At 37.7% G+C, this 19,284-nt stretch overlaps 1 protein-coding gene and 1 long non-coding RNA gene across 4 annotated transcripts; both read left to right on the top strand.

The window, feature by feature from the left end:
* The first annotated feature begins 10,724 nt into the window (after positions 1 to 10,724).
* LOC121785465 (pentatricopeptide repeat-containing protein At4g19191, mitochondrial-like) lies at positions 10,725 to 14,497 on the top strand. Of its 2 annotated transcripts, none has more exons than XM_042183908.1 (3): positions 10,725 to 10,870; positions 12,014 to 12,175; positions 12,499 to 14,497. In XM_042183908.1, exon 3 carries the CDS (start codon positions 12,512 to 12,514, stop codon positions 14,447 to 14,449), a length of 1,938 nt encoding a protein of 645 aa, XP_042039842.1. In that variant the 5' UTR covers positions 10,725 to 10,870; positions 12,014 to 12,175; positions 12,499 to 12,511; the 3' UTR covers positions 14,450 to 14,497. The 2 variants fall into 2 exon arrangements, with proteins under 2 accessions (XP_042039842.1, XP_042039841.1); XM_042183907.1 differs by lacking the exon at positions 10,725 to 10,870 and adding an exon at positions 11,456 to 11,601.
* A 900-nt stretch (positions 14,498 to 15,397) lies between these two features.
* Positions 15,398 to 19,032, top strand: LOC121783401. 2 transcript variants are annotated; one of them, XR_006046566.1, is made up of 6 exons: positions 15,398 to 15,909; positions 15,996 to 16,237; positions 16,303 to 16,530; positions 17,026 to 17,668; positions 18,091 to 18,203; positions 18,374 to 19,032. It is a non-coding gene; the product is annotated as an uncharacterized LOC121783401 (long non-coding RNA). The 2 variants fall into 2 exon arrangements; XR_006046567.1 differs by having other exon boundaries at positions 18,344 to 19,032.
* Positions 19,033 to 19,284: the final 252 nt, after the last annotated feature.

Genomic DNA, 19,284 nt, shown 5'->3' with positions numbered 1-19,284 from the left:
TCCTGATAAGGGCGAAGAAAAAATCTATTTACTTTTCTACACGTATTTCTCTCGCCGAGGCTTCCTTGCCGGAAGTTCGTCGACTGTTTTGTGACTGACATTCGAATTTCTATGGTTAATCTAGTTTCTGTTTTTTGTTTTACTCTAATTTCTTCTGCTTGCTGTCGTCTTTACTGATTTGGATGCTTTTCGCAATTGAAAGTTTGTTTGGAGTTGAGATCGGAGAGATCTGAGTTAATTTGTTGGTTGTCGGTGTAAATCGAAGTTGAATCATAGTTGGAAGTTATGGATCTGAGTTTTGTTGATGTTGAATCTGTTAGATCTAGAGTGGTTTACGTTTTTAAATGTTGAATCTGAGTACATACTTTCTGGATCTACATGGTATTGTTTGTTACTGTTGATTTGCCTGACCTGGTTGTTTAGATCTGTTAGTTTTTAGCTTAATCGTCATGTTTAACGTTCGATCTGAAGTTTGCTCTGTTTCTATGCTCTGCACTGTTCCAGTTCGTGTTTGTTTACTGAAGAAGATGAAGATAATCGGTAGTTAGAATCAGATCCGCCGCTTATTTGTTAGTTGCAGCTTTTTCTGTCGGTAGCTATTTAGGGAAACTTGTCATGTTACTTTTTCATGCTCTTATGTCTCACTGTTTTAGGAAACTTTATTTTACCTGACCCAGTAGTTTGATAAATGTCCCAAAGTTAATTTCCAGTTTCAAATCATGGATGCGTTTATGTTTAAAGCACTTTTAGTTCTCTGGACCCAGTAGATATAGTAGACCAGTTTTAATTTCCAGTATCGATATGAAAGAATTTCATATCGTTACCATATCGAAAGTTTCGGTATACCGGATTTCGGTATACTGAAATTTCGATATGGATAATATCTATACCGTTGCCGTATCGAAATTAAATGGATATCTATTTATGATTTTAGGGTTTCCAATAAATATTTTTTGAATATATAAATAAATTAAATGAATATCTATTTATGATTTTAAACTATTAATCTTGAAAAAAATAAATTATATTATTATTATAATCAGTATAAACGGTATATATCGATAATTCAATACGTATTGATTTTCGATATATTTTGATATACCGATAATATCGATATAAAACGGTATAACGCGGTATAAGAAAATTCATATCGTTAACTTATGATACAGTATTGTATCATACCGAAAATTTCGGTATACCGAAAATTCAATATTTTTTGATATTTTTCAGTATGATACGATTGATATACCATTTTTTCGGTATATTTACCCAATCCTAGGTATGAATTTGTTGTTTACATTTTTAGTTGCTAACAAATTTATACAAATTTGACTAATTTGATTGTTTTGATAGGGAGCTTCTGGAAAATTATGGGCTTAAACTTTTTTCTGGAATGATGGTGGTCAATGCTTGCAAGATTGATAGTCCAAATTACAACGGAGAGGAGACACAAGCACAATTGTGTAAATATGTACTCCCATAGAAGACTTTAATTATGAGGTTAAACATCATCTCACATGATTCACACCCTCTCCAATTTTCAAGAAAAGTATTCCAATATAGCTATCTTATCGCCAAAGGCATTCTTCTTGAATCATTGCACATATGCAAATGTGTAATTACGGGCCACCATTATGGCCACCTGCTTGATATGGAAAACACAAATGAACTCACGGTAAATGAGTTCAACCTTCAAGCCTTGAAGAATTTTGTCCATATCTTTTTTAGGAATATCAGTCACGTTATGTGCCATGAAATAGGATAGGAGAAAGCCGCACACCATCAACTCACCCTTAGTGAGGGCAACAACACAGGATTCAACTCAAAACATTAGCCTAGGGGCAGTGGCGGATCTAGGATCCGGAATCGGAGGGGGCGGAATATATAATATTAGCTTGATTTAGTGTGGACATGGCTATTCTTTTCGTTGTTCGGGGCGACGCCGGAGGCAAACGGAGGGGGCGGACATGGTAATTTTACTTCCCGATAAGGGGAAAATAGTCGCACGCTGCCTAGGGGTAGGGGTGGGTCGGTACGGTATACCGTATCAAGAACGTCATAACACATACCGTACCAAAAATTGCGGCATGACAAATATCATACCTATACCATACCGAATATTCGGTATACCACACTATACCGCGGTAGAAGGAAATTGATACCGTTACCATACCGAAAAAACGCTATTTTCGGTATTTTTTGGTACGGTAAGTGCGATATTTCGGTATTTCGATATTTTTCCCAACCCTACATTAAGCCATTCGGACATGGCTTCAAGTTTGAAAAAAAAAACCTTTTGAATTTCAAGCGCGAAGACGTCGGCTATCTCCAATCCTTTGTTCTTGAAGAAGCTCCTATTACCGGTTGTAATCATATGCTTCTTCGGATTCGCCTTCAAGGAGTATATTCAATGTGGAGACGATGAGCTTATGGAGCATCACTTCATGAATTCCACGTCCGACTTCGTTATCATCTTGATGTGCAGTGTAATGAACAAAATCATTCAATTGTTTTATCCTAATCCAATGAACAAACGTGTAATGTCATTCAATTGTTTTATCATAAGGAGAAATAAATAATGTCATTCAATTGTTTTATCTGATGGACAAATAAGTAATGTCATTCAATCCTATAGAATTGTCCATCTTCTTAGCAACTACCTTGCTGGCAGAAAACAATGGGAGAAATATCCACAAGGCGTGTAGTAGAATTTCAATTTATAGATGGTATGATGAAATTCTTTTAGAATGAACATCCAATTCTTTACTATATCTTTAAATCACTCACTCCAATTAAAGGGTGAGGTGTGGGACATTGAGCAAGGTTTTACCCACGCACCATGTAACACCCGCTTTTATTATTACCCTTTTACGTTAAGATTTTGTTTTGAGAACGAGCGCGTGATAGACAGTGAATAACAATGCCGTCTTTGTTTTAATTGGTTGCGATTGGAAATATTAAATGTTTTAGATAATCGTGTGGTGAAAATAGTCAATGAGATTGACGTGAGATTCGTCGATGGGAATTTGGGGGTTCGTTTACGAGCTTGCTGTTTCTGATTGGGGAATATGAGATGAAAATTGAGAGAGAGGCGTTAGAGATGAGGGAGAGACGAGTTGTGATGTTGGAGTTGTTTTATTGTTTTTGAGATTTATGAGAGAGATACGATGGTGGTGACAAGGAGTATACTTTTTTTTACTCTTTTAATTACTTGTCTTCTTTTAATTTTATTGGGCCATTCTTTGATGTAGGGAGTATGTACGTGTGTTAAGCTGGGAGTATTTATTTTTTATTTAAATGAAGGCCATGTTTGGTTGGCGGGAAAGTAAAATTGGCAAGGAAAATGATTCCTGGGAAAATGAATCCCGGGAATATGATTTCTAATAACTTTACTTTCTCGTGTTTGGAAAATATCAAGATTTGAAAGTATATATTTGATTTAAACACTAAACTAAAAATATACTTATTATTTTTTATAAAATAAAAAATAATAATACATATTATTTAATAAATTATTAATTACAAATCATAATAATTATATTGTTTTATTTATTATTACAATGGATAGTATAATCATGGATTATACATCATAATATATAATAATAATAATATAATAATAATAATAATAATAAATAAGATTATTATTATTATCATTATATTTACTTAATTTTTACTTGAATAAATTTTATAATTTAAAATTTCACTACAATTTTATTGTTAATTACTAATTTATAAATTAATAATTATTATATTATTATATAATTATAATTAATTATTTAATGAATCATTATTATTATTTTGATAATAAAAATAAAAATAAATATTAATAATATAGTTATAATTATGATAATTTGAATTATAATTATTTATTAACCTGAAATTAAGTATGGTTTATACTTTTAAATTATTTTTAAAACATTGTAATAAATAATAACAATAATGATGATGATGATAATGATGATGATGATGATAATGATAATGATAATGATAATGATAATAATAATAATAATAATAATAATAATAATAATAATAATAATAATAATAATAATAATAATAATAATAATAATAATAATAATAATAATAATAATAATAATAATAATAATAATAAACTGTACTATATTGCATTAAATATGTAAGAATCCTAAAACTGAGAAAAAGAATACCTAAGAAAAGTTAGGATTCAGAATCCTGGAAAGTTGTACTAACTTTCCTTGTTTCAGGATTTTGATTACTTTCCCAGTTTGATTAAAAACGGAAACAAACACAGGAATTTAAAATTTAAGGAATCAGATTACTTTCCCAGACGAATCATGGCAACCAAACATGGCCGAAGTGATTGTTTTGTTCCCTTCAAGAATGCTGACTCCTTTTTTTCTTTTTTTAGTTTTAATTGTTTGAGCCACTACTAATTATATTATTTGATGGGGCCTAATTAGGTTTAGTGTATAGTAGTTTTAAAGTGGGGAATTGATATATGTGTATTTTGGGTTTGGAAGATATGTATATACACGTATGGTGGCTGGGAGTATATTTTTAGCTACTGACTCTTTTTTCTCTCTAGTTTTGTTTAATCTGAACTAGTGAAGATCGAAAGAGTAAGTTTTGGTTGGGACTTTTGTATTTAATCTAATGTATTAATTCTAGATCTGTCGTTAGACTGGATTGCTATACGTGAGTTTCTCTTTAAGAAAAAATGGAAGAATGATTGGAGCGCACACACTACACTTGCACTACATTTAGGAGAATGGTTGGAGCGCACACACTACACTTGCACTACATTTAGGATGCATGCATTGTCTTTATATTAATTTATTTTGCAAAGTCTAATTTTGCACATCATGTTATTGTAAAAATGGAGAACTTGTGCACGTCGTTTGCGGTTGGAACAGAAAGTGATTGAGGAGTTAAGCTTTTGAGGTGGACTTTCTTTTTAAATAAGGACTATGTCCTAAATACTTTTTATGTGAAAGGAGGTGTAAATTGTTTGTCTTGCCATGTTTTGTGTTTTGATGAACCTATCTGAAGTGGTTTTTGCCATATATGTTTAATTGAATTCGGATCCTAGTAGGGCCGCAAACCCTGGTCGGACTAGTGTGCACCCCGTAGATCGTGCTCTATCTCTTGTGAATTGGCCGGTCTAGTGACTTGGTTCGTGGCCACGTTCCTTGTCATGTATGTTCAGATATGGTATGGTGATGGTGGATGTGGATGGAAAATGTTTTTTTTTCCTCAAAACACCATCACGGCGAGGGGTTAAGGCGGACCCCCAACCTGTATATATCAAAAAACGTCAAAAGGACATACATCAAACGAGCCCAAAAGTGACTCGGTCCGCACGAGAGATACAAATCACAAGAGCTATCAAAGCTACTATGGTATCCCCACAGACCAGGTACTAACCATCTAACTAAAGAGAGAATAAACATAACAAGGCTATACATCATAAAAAGAACAATGATGATGGCCAAAAGCAGGCCAAATCCAAAGGAAGTCAAAAATTCATAAATCAAAACCATGAACCAAGTGAAGTAGTCATCCATCTCGATATCTGAATCTGAAGTTCGGATAGCCCAACTGGTCCATCCTGACGAGCGACTTCAAATACCGAGGCGCTGAATCCGCATCAAAGAAGGTGATGGCAGGGGTCTGGACCCCCCTACCTGCCAAAAAATCTGCTGGCCGGTTGCCCTCTCGATAGATGTGAGAGAACATAAACTGTATCTGAGCGAGCAAAGTGCGAATGCGAGCCATGTGATGTCTCACATCCGCTGCTCCTCCGCGTCCTGAAGTGAACACCGCGACCACTGCTGCCGCATCCATCTCGACCCAAACCTGCGATGAGAACTGCATAGCCAAAGTTAGCCAGTGAAGAAGAGCTAAGAGCTCCGCCTCGAAGGCCGACCCAGCAACGAGGGGCGTGCAAAAGGCCCCAGGAGGGAACCGTCTGAACCACGAACCACTCCCCCACCGCCTGCATGTCCCGTCGAGCTAGAAAAGGCCCTGTCGGTGTTCAGCTTCACCCAAGGATCGTCGGGTGGATGCCAAAGCACTTGTGGATGGAAAATGGTTGCGCAACCGAACTTTATGGAAAATATATTTTTAGTGTACTTGGATTCTTTTAAATTAAAACCCCCAAGATCACTCGTTTATGGCTTGACAAACTGTATTTTGGCATGCGTCCACCGAGTGCATCAAGTACTCAGTCTTGCATATTATTTTCTTAATGTGCAGATTGAGCTGCGATGTACGTGATGGATGTTGAGCAGAGTCGTTGGAAAATTATGTCTTGTGTAGTTGCCGGATTTGTCGGGTCTTCATACTCGACATTATCCATTGTCTTGATCCTTCCGCTAGTTTCTATTTATTTTCCTCTGGATTGTTTATCTCTAGATCGTATTCTTCGAAGTTAGTTTGTTCAGACAGTATTTGTCGTTTTAAATCTTTAGTTAATCTTTTGCTTGGTCACATATATTGTGTTCTTCCCCTTTTCTTCCATGCTTCTTTAACCTCTCCTAGTCGTGATTAACCGTATTTTATATCCTTAGAAAATGCGGGCGTGACACACCAAGCATTTCTCAGATACTACCGCCAGGTCCTCGATAGCTTTGTAAGTTCATCCATCCAAATATGTACTCCCAACTAATTTTACTCCCTCCGCTGGTTTTTGTTGGTTATCTGTTTGTGGGTTGTTTCTATAATGGTAGGGTTTTGATGTGGATGTGAAACTTCCTCTTTGGATGCATCAGAACTTGTTGTATTTCGAAGCTTATTATAAGTCTGACGAGTTCTATAAGGAACATGCATTGGATATATATTGGTTTCAATTAGAGACATTTCATTTTTTGCACTTATTTTGAAAAAATGATATTAAATAATTAAGGTGGAGAGAGTAAAGTAAGAGAGAGAATAATATAGAGAAGAGTCTTATCTAGAGATGCCCACGGTTCGTAAACCGGCGGTTCCGGTTTTTAGAAAGGCGGAACCGGAACTGAACCGTCGGTTTTCGAACGGTTTTCACGGTTTCGGTTTGAAAACCGGAGGTTTTCGCGGTTCGATTTTTTTTTGCTATGTAATTTGAAATTTGGACTCATACAATAAATTGGAACAAGAAAATGGATAATTTAAATTGAAATAAGACGAATAAGGTGAAAATCATATCAATTTTATTGAATTTGAGTTGTAACGGACAACGATACATTACAATTTACAATACATATACAACATACAACAATGTAATATAATTTACAAGTGTCGTCGGAACATAAATAAAAAACCTGAAATGGGGGGAAAGGGAAAAAATTGAAAAGGGTTTGAGCTCAACTTAAACTTTCAAAGTTAAACTTTTCAAATTTAAGTTGAGTTGTCTACGTATCCACAATTTTATTGAGAAATCAAAGCCCACGTAGTTCTCTTACCTTGCTTACCTTTTTGGTCGGCCGTGCTCGCCATTCACCGCCCCCCGTCATTGATATTGTTGAGCGCCCTCGCTTCCGAGCTCGTCATCGCCATCGGTGGAAAAGTCTTCACCATCACTCTCTACACGGAAGTCGAAATCCGGCTCTTGTGCTCTCATGCCCGCCTTTGCCCAATCATCAAGTAACATAGTGGCTTCCATATTTTTGGGGAAGAGATTGTTCCTTTTGTCGTTTAGGACACAACCGCCGACACTAAAAGCTTGCTCAACAGCGACGGTGGAAGCAGGAACGACGAAAATCTCCTTACCCATTATCGAGAGTATCGGAAACTTTTTGTCATGTGTTCCCCACCAATTAAGGACGTCAATTTGTTGAGTATGAGGACCTGCATCTTGAAAAAATAGAGCGTGATTCCAAATATATATCTAACTCACTAGTAGCTCTAGTTCTATTGGTTGTAGCACCGTATAGATCTTGCAATTGTGATACTACATCTGGATCAATCATGACATTGCTATAGTTCCCGCCACCAAAATCAAATGTAGAAGGACTAGGAGGAGCACGTATCTGGTGAGTGGTGTTATACCACATTTCATATTCCGCGTAGAGAGCATGAAATGCACTATCTAACCTTAGTTTGATTTCATCAACATTCGGAAGACTTAGTTCGAAGCATTCTCCTCTTGTCAAGCCCATTTCGCGAAGTTGAGAAAAATCCAAATAGTGCAAACAATCATAGTACATGTCTAAAATTTATGAACACCATGCAACTTCCACTTTGGATCCAAGCATTTTGCAATCAAAAACACATTTAGAATACACACAAAATATTTTAACAATGTTTCAACCATATAAAACAAAATAGCCTTCAACTTTATGGATTGAGTATTTTTCACACATGTCTTAAAATCAATTGCCACATACATGCAATGCTCCAAAACGCTCACAGAAGTGGGATAATAAACACCGGATAACTCAAGGCATTTTTGAAAGCTTGGAATAATCGAAACCAATCCATGTTGTGGTCCCAACAAGAGGGTATCACAAGCAAATCAGAAGGAACATGCGGGCAAGTTCTAAAAAAATCACATAAATATTCAAGGTCGACTCCAACATATCGTACGTCGAGTTCCAACGAGTTGAAGCATCCAAACGAAAATTGGTGTACCTGCACTGCTTGCTTTGACAATATTTCTTCTAAGCTCTACCGATAGGAGCTTTGAACATGCACTGATGAGTTCATCTATACTAGCAGTGTTACCACTTGCATTATCAAAACCAACGAAAAAAATTTTATTGATCAATTGAAATTCATTCAAAACTTGAATGATCAATTGAGCAATTGCTTGTGCAGTGTGTGGTGCGGGAAATTCCCGAAATGCAATCAAACGTTTGTTTAAAGTCCAACTGTGATCAACGAAATGCACAGTGATGCCCATATATGAATTTTTGCAAAAACAATCAGTCCACACATCAGAGCAAATCGAAACTTTATGACCCAAGTTAACAATAAACGTACCTAATTGCGTTTTCTTTTGCATGCATTGTCTAACAACAACTCGAGTCATAGAAGTTCGACTCAATTTTCTTGCAGCGGCATTATAAACTTGTCGCATACTCAACTCAAACACATCGTTATCAAAAGCATTGAACAGAAAATGTTTCATCACGACAAATCTAGACATCACATTAAGAGCATTTTTGTGATCATACTTTAAAAGAGTATTGCTACACATACCTTATGTTTGGGATGAACCCGTCCCACTCCCGGTCCCGACTCCATGTTGAAAGCTGAGTTGAGTTTGGGTTGGAGTGATACCAAACTCGACCGGATGCGCTTTCTCCATGTGACGGGTAAATGTACCATATCCTCCACCCTTTCGGAATGTGTATACGTTTTCGCAATAGTTGCAATACACATTATAAATGTCCGGATCGGTACTATCTCGTACCTTCTTGAAATGTTTCACCATGATGTTTGAGGTTAAAGACCTTTCAATTGGTTTAGGAGGTTGAGGAGGGTGTCCACGACCACGACCACGACGACTCCTTGGTGGTGGTGGGGGTGGCATTTCTTGAACCTCTTCTGTATCTTCCTCCTCCTCATCCTCGTCATCATCATCGTCGTCGTCATCAAGATTCACATGGGTTGGAATTTGTTGAGAATAGGCACCGGGACCGGGAGCACCACTACCGGTACCAACATAAGCATCGCCGCCACCACCATATCCACGTCTGCCTTGGGATTCAGAGCGAGGGAGAGCAATAGCATTGGCCATATCTTGCTCTTCTCGAATCTACAAAATAATATTTGTATTATAAATATCAAATAGTTATGAACAATAATGTAATGTAATTCATAATTAATAATATTAGTAGATAATAAATATTAACCTGTCACACATCCATATTCCTTTGAGAAATCTCATCAACAACGAATTTTCGACTTGGCCTCTTGGAATTTTCATTTCCCTTATCAACACGACCTTCTCGGGATGAAGACATCTTGATAGTAACAAATTATATAGTACAAATATGGAATTATATTATTTTTTGTTTTAGCAATTGAAAAAAGACAACTTATAGAACTACGGAACAAGTATAACAATGCGTAATATAAGAGTAGCCCTTGAATAATTCAAATGTAAGCACAATAGCACAAATGAGAAATGAGACACAAAGAGAGAGAATTGAGAGATTGAAGAGAGAAACTCTTGTTAACACAAGAATGGTGTGAATGTAAGTGAGGATAGAAGGGGGTATTTATAGATAAAAATGGGGTGAAATGGATTAATTTGAATTCAAAATCAGAATTAAAAACAAAAATTGAAAATCCGACGAAACTGCGGTTTTGGTGTAAAACCGCCGGAACCGCCGCATCGTGGAAAACTGCCGGTTAACCGCCGGTTCTGGCCAAAAAACCCCGGTTCCGGTCAACAAAACCGCCTGAAAAAAGCTGCTACCGCCTGACACATCGGACGCCTCGCCGGAACCGTGAAACCGCCGGTTAACCGGCGGTTTGGAACCGTCCGAAACCGGCGGTTCGGTGACGGTTCCGGTTCAAAAAATCTTGAACCATAACCGGACCGCAGTTCCAAATACGACGGTTCCGGTTCGAAAAAATTGTCGCGGTTCCGGTTCGGCGGTTAACCGCCGAAATCGGAAACCGTGGGCATGTCTAGACTCTTATCTACAATATTTTCTCTTTACTTTACTTTTTTTCTATTTTAAATATTTATAATTATTTTTTCTTAAAATGAAATGCCTCTCGGCGAGAGTACTACTTCTCTCATATTTATTCATCTTTTTCTCATAATTAAGGCGGTGATTTCACATCCAAAAATTCCAAATAATTCCTGCCGCCGCCGATTTTCACACTCCGCGCATCCAAGCCCAGTTCGTCCAGATCTACGCCTGCTATCACCGAACAGAATCGCTGTACATGCCGCGTCAAGGTAATTCGCGTATCCGATCTTTATATTTGCGAATTTTGTATTAATGATCTATTGCTGTTCATGGCGAACCTATAAAATGCCCTTTACCGGCATAACTCTTGACCAATTTAAAATTTGTAATAATTTGCTGGTTTTAGTATGAACCTGAAAGAGTCGATCTATTAATCAATCAACCATCGGGTTTGAATTGTTTTCTCGTAGCTCCGTTTTTTTATCGAATTATGGTAAACATCATGCCGTTTTTCGCCAATTCAACTGTAAGCAACTGGAATAGCATAATTTATTGTTTGGTAATTACTTCTGTTTAGCAATCGAAGTGGTGGCTGATGCTTCTGTCTGCGAGCCTTGTTTGTTTTGATTATTTTTAGATAACTTTTTTGCATACACGCTTGACAAATCTGATAATGTATGAATGATTCCGATATAAATTGGGGCGAACCTCGTGGTGTCATTGCAGTGAAAGATGACAAATTCTCAGCCTGTCTGCTTTTAATTATCGGCAAATAAATTTGAATAAGTAATAATTAATTATCAGCCCAATGTGAAGTTTTATGGGCTGAAACTGTACCTGAATAATGTGGCAAGCCTCATATCATTATAAGCCCATCTATTGAATAAGCAGAGTACATAAAATCTCCAAACCCCAATCTTTACCCTCCTCCTCTGCTGAACCGAATCCCTAGCTCTACCGGCAGCAGCTTCGACGGTGTAGGAATTCGTCATATTTTCCGGTAAATCGGATGATTTTTTGTTTCGTATACGTCGTTGTTATATGAATTGCCTACATGTTTCCTTTTCTGGTATCTATTCATCGAGTTTTTCCATGCCGATTTGCAGTCATTTACAGATCTTATACTTCCGTTTTATGATTATGTGTGTATGTGAAAGCGTGATCTAAATTTAGAAAGACTACTGAATTCTTTTTAAATACTCCTAGACGCTGAAACAGTTCAGATCAAGGATTCATGTGCGATGTAGTCTGTGTTTTATTTAAATTTTACTTTAACGTATTAGGTTGGTGGTGGTGAAAGTGATCTGTGCACTTAAATAAACTGCATTTGTTGGGATTTCGATAGAGATCTTCTCCATATCCATTATTCTTGTTGCTATATTAATGGAAGAGTGGTAACTGATTTTGTGCAGGTAGTACGTGGAGAGGGAGTTGCGGGTTTTGTGAACTGAAATGGGCTTTTAATAATTAGCTCCCTCAAGAAAAGAACTGCTTGATGGAAGAACGAATAGATCCTGGCCCAACTTCCGTTAAGAGCTTCAATTCATTCCATTAACCATTGAAAAGAAATAAAGGTATAAAATCGAGTTAAATATTCAACGTTCTTCCACGAACAACTAAAAATGATTGGAAAAGGTTATGGTGTTACATTTTGTTTGAATTTTATTACTATAAAGTACTAGTAACTTTGGGGATGGCTATGTACAGAGTATAGTGGTACTAATGTTCATGGTTCCATGGAGGGATCGATAGTTAATGAACAATGCTGTTAGCAAAGATTTAAAATGCGTGAAAAATGGAAGCTTATGGATCAATTGCATTGTTGGTTATCAACTGATTCAATATATCAATGGAATTGTTGACATGTATTTACTTTGAATTTTGGATGTTACTTTAGATAACAGTGGGACATGGTATCAAACCACACCCTTCCTCTACTCAACCAATTCTCAGTCACCTCATGGAATTGCTGCATAAGGCAAGCAGTCGACAATGCCGATTTTCACAAAGCGCTTATTCTCTTTGCCAAACTGAAACAACAGTCTCATTTACATCCCAACAATTTAACTTATCCTTTTGTTGCAAAAGCATGCGCTAAGCTATCAGACCTCAAACTGTCGACAATGGTTCATGCTCACGTTGTGAAAACGCCCTATTGTTGGGATGTGTATGTGCATACTGCACTAGTGGATATGTATGTGAAATGTGGTAGTTTGGGTTGCGCGCAGGGCGTGTTCGACGAAATGCCTGTGTGTGATGTAGCTTCTTGGAATGCGTTGGTTGTGGGTTTCGCTCGAGCGGGCATCTTTGATAGGGTTTCACTGCTGTTCAGTAGAATGAGGGCTGCCGGCATTATGCCGGATGCAGTTACTGTCATGGGGTTGACTCATTTGATATCTGGATTGAAGGATTCAATGTTATTAAGTGGTGTTCATTGCTTTGGGATGAAATGTGGGGTTGACAAGGATGTCTTGGTCGCCAACACTTTGATAGCTGGCTATGCGAAGTGCCACAAGATGCTCTCGGCTGAGAAGGTGTTCCATGGCATTGCTTCTGATTGTTTGAGTTTAGTTTCGTGGAATGCTTTGATTGCTGGATTTGCTTATTTTGAAGAGTGGGAGAAGGCGATTGAGGTATACATCCGGATGCTTCGTGATGAATACAAGCCTGATGCAAGCACGGTTCTTAATTTGCTTTCATCCATGGCTCAGCAGTCGAATTCTTTACTCTGTGGGATGCTTGTTCACGCTCATGGAGTGAAAATTGGGTGTTATGTAGATATCACCGTGCTTAACACCCTTGTTTGCATGTATTCAAAGTGTGGTGCCATTGAATCCGCGAGGTATGTATTCGACTACATGAGTGTGAGATCTTGCGTTACGTGGACTGTGATGATTGGGGCGTATGCAGATAAGGGTGATTTGGATGAGGCATTATCTCTCTTCCATGAGATGGAGGCTGCTGGTGAGAAGCCTGATTCAGTCACGGTTTTCCATCTCATAGCAGCGTGTGGTAAATCCGGAGGACTTGATGTTGGGAGATGGATCGATGCTTACAGCTCTGCAAAGGGGCTAAAGAAGGATTTGATGGTGTGTAATGCACTGATAGACATGTACTCGAAATGTGGAAGCATGGAACACGCTGAGAGCGTCTTTCTTGCAATGGATGAGAAGAATGTTGTCTCCTGGACGGCTCTCATATCTGGATTCGCACTTAATGGGAGATCCCGAGAGGCATTGGATCATTTTGATCGAATGTTGGAGTCTGGTGAGAAGCCAAATCATGTAACTTTCCTTGCTGTTCTTCAAGCTTGCACTCATGCTGGTTTGTTGGAGAAAGGGTGGGAGATCTTTAACATGATGACTAGTGAGTACCATTTGAATCCCGGGTTGGATCATTATGCGTGCGTGGCCGACCTCTTTGGGCGTCGTGGGAAGCTTAAAGAAGCATTGCATTTCATCCAAGAGATGCCTGTCTCGCCAGATGCAGGGATTTGGGGTGTTTTGCTTAGTGCTTGCAAGATCCATCGCGACTCAGAAATTGCTGAGCACGCAGCACATTATCTGTTTCGACTGGTGCCACGGGCTGCAGCACCTTATGTTGAAATGGCTAATGTATATGCATTGGCTAACGAGTGGAGTGGGGTAGCTGCTATGCGAATAGAGATGAAGGCCAAGCAAGTGGCCAAAATCCCTGGCCAAAGTGTTGTACATATTGATGGGAAATGCTATTCATTTACAGTTGATGATTGGTGCCATCCTAATAGGTGTAAGATATTTGAGACATTGGATTACTTAGTTTTACAGTTGAAAGATGATATGGACATTTCTTCTTGTGATGAATCTTAGTCATGGCATTTTCATTTTTCTAAATAAATACTTTAATATTCCGCTTTATTCTTCACACCTCTTAGTATCCTTTTAATCCAGGAATAAATGGAGAATGTGGGGTGAAATTACATTCAGTCATATGCTACAATATCAACATAGAATGTGTTGAAAGCTTTCTTTTAGTTGCTCAAGATATTAATCTCGTGACATTAAATTTAAATTTCTGAAATTTAACTAATGCTCGAATAATTTTGCAAATTCTCAAATAAATTAAATCGCTTGATTTCATTAATACTTAAGGATTTTCTATGGATAAAAAACATGCTTAGAAATGCATACACGTTAAGTATTTAACTTCTTAAGCCTTAATTAAGTATAAAGGGACTTCGTCGCACTCAAGTAAGACCAAGTCGAGGGACTTTCAATTAAGGAATTAAGTTCTGAGGTGGACATTCTTTCCAAAACGTGATTATAATATGAAAATGTGAATCTTTTCTAAACATGTTTGTCATGTCATATTTTGTTTTTACAATTACCTATCTACTTGGCTATGCCAATCATGTTAAATCGAATTCGGGTCCCAGTAGGGCCGCATACCCTACTTGGACTAGTGTACACATATGGGGACCGTGTGCTAGCTTTCGAGTTGGCCGGCTCAGTGACCGTCGTGGAATGTTGCCACATTCCCGGTTCACATACGTTCAGATATGGTATCTATGATCATGCCTTTTTCGCCAATTCAACTGTAAGCAACTGGAATAGTATAATTTATTGTTTGGTAATTACTTCGGTTTAGCAATCGAAGTGGTGGCTGATGCTTCTGTCTGCGAGCCTTGTTTGTTTTGATTATTTTTAGATAACTTTTTTGCTTACACGCTTGACAAATCTGATAATGTATGAATGATTCCGACATAAATTGGGGCGAACCTCGTGGTGTCATTGCAGTGAAAGATGACAAATTCTCAGCCTGTCTGCTTTTATTCTCAAACAACTGATTCCTTTTGCAGATAATCGTCCATGAAGTCATATGGACCACAGAAGAGAAAGAGAGTTGATACAAACATAAACCAGGATGAATGCATCAGTGCTAATGTAAAGAAACCTGCCAATGTAACTGGTCAGGAGCCTCAGAGCTCTCCAGGTTAGGCAACTGGATAAACTAACATTAGTATTGTACATGGTATGGACACCAGCTTGTTTTTTACACCTTTCATCCCGTCTTATTTCTTGCAAATCTAGTCCCGGTTATGTTCAAATAGGCTTTCTTGCGTTTATTAACCTCATTTCATTGAAATCCAGATTTATTATGTTGGGAGCTCATGTTTATCTTATTTAGTCCGTTTTTTATGGTTAAAGGCTCTCATAATATGTTGGGAGCTCCACATTTAGATCATCCAATTAAGCTGCAGGTTCCATCTAGAAAAATTAAGCTGCAGCTTTTCCCAATAAATGAACAAGCTCGCTTAGGATTAGAGAAGGTATGAAAAGTTTCATCTGCCCCACCTCCATACAAGAAATTATAAAATTGGATGAGAAAATGCGCTGCATTGTTGGTTTATTGCAGGATGGACACAATCCATTTCTAGAGCTCACTCTAAGTGCTCGGAAGAGGATATCATCAGTTGTTAGGCACCTGGATGCTAAGTGGAGTTCTTCAAGTGCAGTGACAGGTCAACTCATGCTTTTTCCCTACAACACAAAGTTGGAACAGTTGAAATCATGCAGAAGATGGACTTTTAATGACAGTGCCATCCGTGTATGGGAGGTGTATATTGATGTGGGCAGCCCTTCCATTTTCCGCCTAAGGTATGTGCCCAGTCCGTTTTGCTTTGTCCTGCAGTTTGGATTAACTTTATTGTTTTGATTTTTAGGTATGGGTGGTTGTGCAGTCATCAGCAGTTTGCAATTCTAGTCTTCTAGAGGCTCATACAGGTTCTGAGGACAAAAACAGCTCACCCAGAATTTCGGTGATCCCAAATCACCAAGAGGCACAAACAAATGAATCTTGTGAAATCCTTAAAATACAAGGAAATGCTGATACAATTTTGCGTTCAGGCGTGAATGAGCTGAAAGCTTCAGATGCACTAACTGGTTTGGTGGTAATTTTCATGTCCATCTATTTCTGCATTTTTTGTTTGCTTGCATCTATATGTTCTGAGAATGGAGCTTTTGATGATAAAATAGGTACATATATATATAGTTTAGATGAAGATTGATAGAAAGTGGAATGTGTAGGATTGGTGAACTGGGACACTTCCTTGACCTAGGTAAAATATTGGATGCATTATACAGTTCGAAATTGCTGATCTAATCAGATGAATGTTAATGAATTACTGATAGTAAATGGAATCTGAGTTTGTAAATTAGAAGTTGCAGATGTATGATGAAGATTGGCAGTAGCCAGGAGAATTATATCGGCCACTTATATCTCAAAAAATTGTTTGAATATCTCTATACTGTTATGCCATTTAGAATTATCTTGAATTGTACTGAATTTGCATGTAGTCATATCTATTGAAGTACTGACAGATGGAGTTGATGATCCTTGTTAGAGAGATTATTAGGTCATCAATGTCTGTATTTGTTCTTTTTAGGACGATAAAGTGACGACTGAGACTGATCCAGTTTGCTCGAGTGTACCTTGGGATAACGATATGACCATGTTGAGCATTGGAGGCCTCCTATCTGAAATATCATTGCAGGGGAAAATTAGTGGATCACATGCCAGCTCTATAAGCAAAACTCACGTGCAGCCTATTGCACCAACATCTGACTTGAGCATCCGTGATCTGCTCTCTCAAGATTCTTGCTTGGGTAAGATGAGATGTCCAAGCATGCAACAGGAAAGTGAATCATCCTTGCAACCTCTTTTTCTGGGATCCAGTGATGTAAGCATTGGGGGATTATTTTCTGAAGCATCATTACTTGCAAAATTGAAAAAGTCATCAGCGGAAGCAAGCCTTGCACCACTCCAATCTCCATGGGATGATAATTTTACTGCCTTAAGCATTGGGGGCTTGTTATCTGAGGCATCGTTGGAGGCCAATGCTGGTAGTAAGGTGGAATTAAAAGAGATCACCTCTTGCACCTTCCCGAAAGCCAAAACTATCTATGCAAGAAGCAAACTTATCCATTTTAGATGCTGAAGAGACATGCCATGCTTTTCCCATTCAGAAGTTTCAGTCAAACTGAATTGGTACAAGCTCAAAACAATCCCAAATTCCAAGGGCTGCTAAGGTATATCCAGCACTCATTCCTTGATGAACTTTAATTGTAACTACATTGTTAGTTTCACTTTCACATGTATGTGTAAGTCTAAATGTACAAAAGCAACTAAATGCTGAACATAACCAAGTCATTCAAGATATTGAGACTCTAGACAGTGGTAATGGTTCTCTGGACCGTCCAAACAGTGAAAATTGGGGATGGAAATAATTTTATGGTTACTATCAATTGCTGAAATATAGCTTGCATGCCTTAAAAAATGGAAGGTTCTGCCAACTGGATAAAAGCTGAATTCTCAAGTTTTAATTTTGTTTCCCATCAATTGCAGCCTTCTTAGTTTCATATTGAGCTATCTCTACTCTTTGTATTTTTGGAGTTGCATGTCATGTTATGGTTGATAATGTAATAAATGAACATTATCTTTTTCATTGTAGGCGATCAATGGAATGCTTTTTCCCAAAGATTCTTCTCATCAAGGATTGGACAAAGATTGCTTGGCTCGTCCGGTAGGAACCTTTGACGAGGATAGTAGACTGTGGCCTTTCAGGTTGCAGTTCTCTCTTTATCAATTGCAGAAATAACTAAAGTTCTCTCAATGCTAGAGCCTTCATACTCCAGACTAACTAATTATGCATTCTTACAAGTAAAGCCTACAAACTAACAAAGCATACATTCTTATGTTGGTAGATTGACCATTCGATTGACTATTGGATGCAGCTGGAGCTGGTTGAGACAATATCAATCTGCGTAAATATGATGTTTTATTCTCCAAGAAAGCTATCAAGAGGAAAAACTTGCCAGGGTCTTAAATTGGAACATTGAGGAGCTTCTAATGCAATGCCGGTTCTTATTAAGTACATTTTATAGTTTACATTTGTTCAACACTCTTGAGCAAGATGTGTTTTGGTTGAGACAGAAGAATGGTTCAAACTCTCTCTATTCAGAAAATTGTTTACTCAAGGTACACAGTGTATACGATTTTCACAATAAGATGAGCTTCTTCCATATGGGATTCAATTTTTTGTTATTAAACACTAACTCAATATTCTCTTCTGTCTTTTTGCATACATTTGAAAGCAACAAAATAATGTATACATCTTTGATCTCTATCTTTGTTACTCAACTCCAAATTTATAACCATGAATCAGTCTGATCTTCGTTGTCTTGGATAATTTTTTACTCTTATTGTGCTTTCATGTCTAATTCCATTTCATCAATACTAACATGAGATAAAACCAAGAAGACATTATTCATTCATATAGAATCATCACCAGATGTAAAAAGCCAAGAGGAGAAAAGGATATGTACACAATCCCACTTCATTCTAGCTGAAACAAGTAGTAGCAAAATATTACAGTTCTGAACAATGGAGGAAAGGAAAGACCACTTGTCTTTGGATTTGTAATGATGAAGTTCAAGAATCATAGTGGTTTTCTGTGAATTTGCTCTTGATCCACTTGAAGCTGCTTCTGAGGGATGACTTGAGCTTACCTTCAACAGCATACATATTGTATCCAGCCACCCTCTTCCTCCTCTTCACCTCCGGGTTATCTGGTGGCCCGTTGAAGCTGTACGATTTGGCCCGATCTTCAAAGTCGAATCTTGCCTCAGCATATGAAGAAGAGTAA

The sequence above is a fragment of the Salvia splendens genome, chromosome 21, assembly GCF_004379255.2.
Source record: "Salvia splendens isolate huo1 chromosome 21, SspV2, whole genome shotgun sequence".
NCBI lineage: Eukaryota > Viridiplantae > Streptophyta > Magnoliopsida > Lamiales > Lamiaceae > Salvia > Salvia splendens.
The sequence above is the reverse complement of the archived record's forward strand: the minus strand, read 5'-3'. Positions and strand labels throughout refer to the sequence as shown.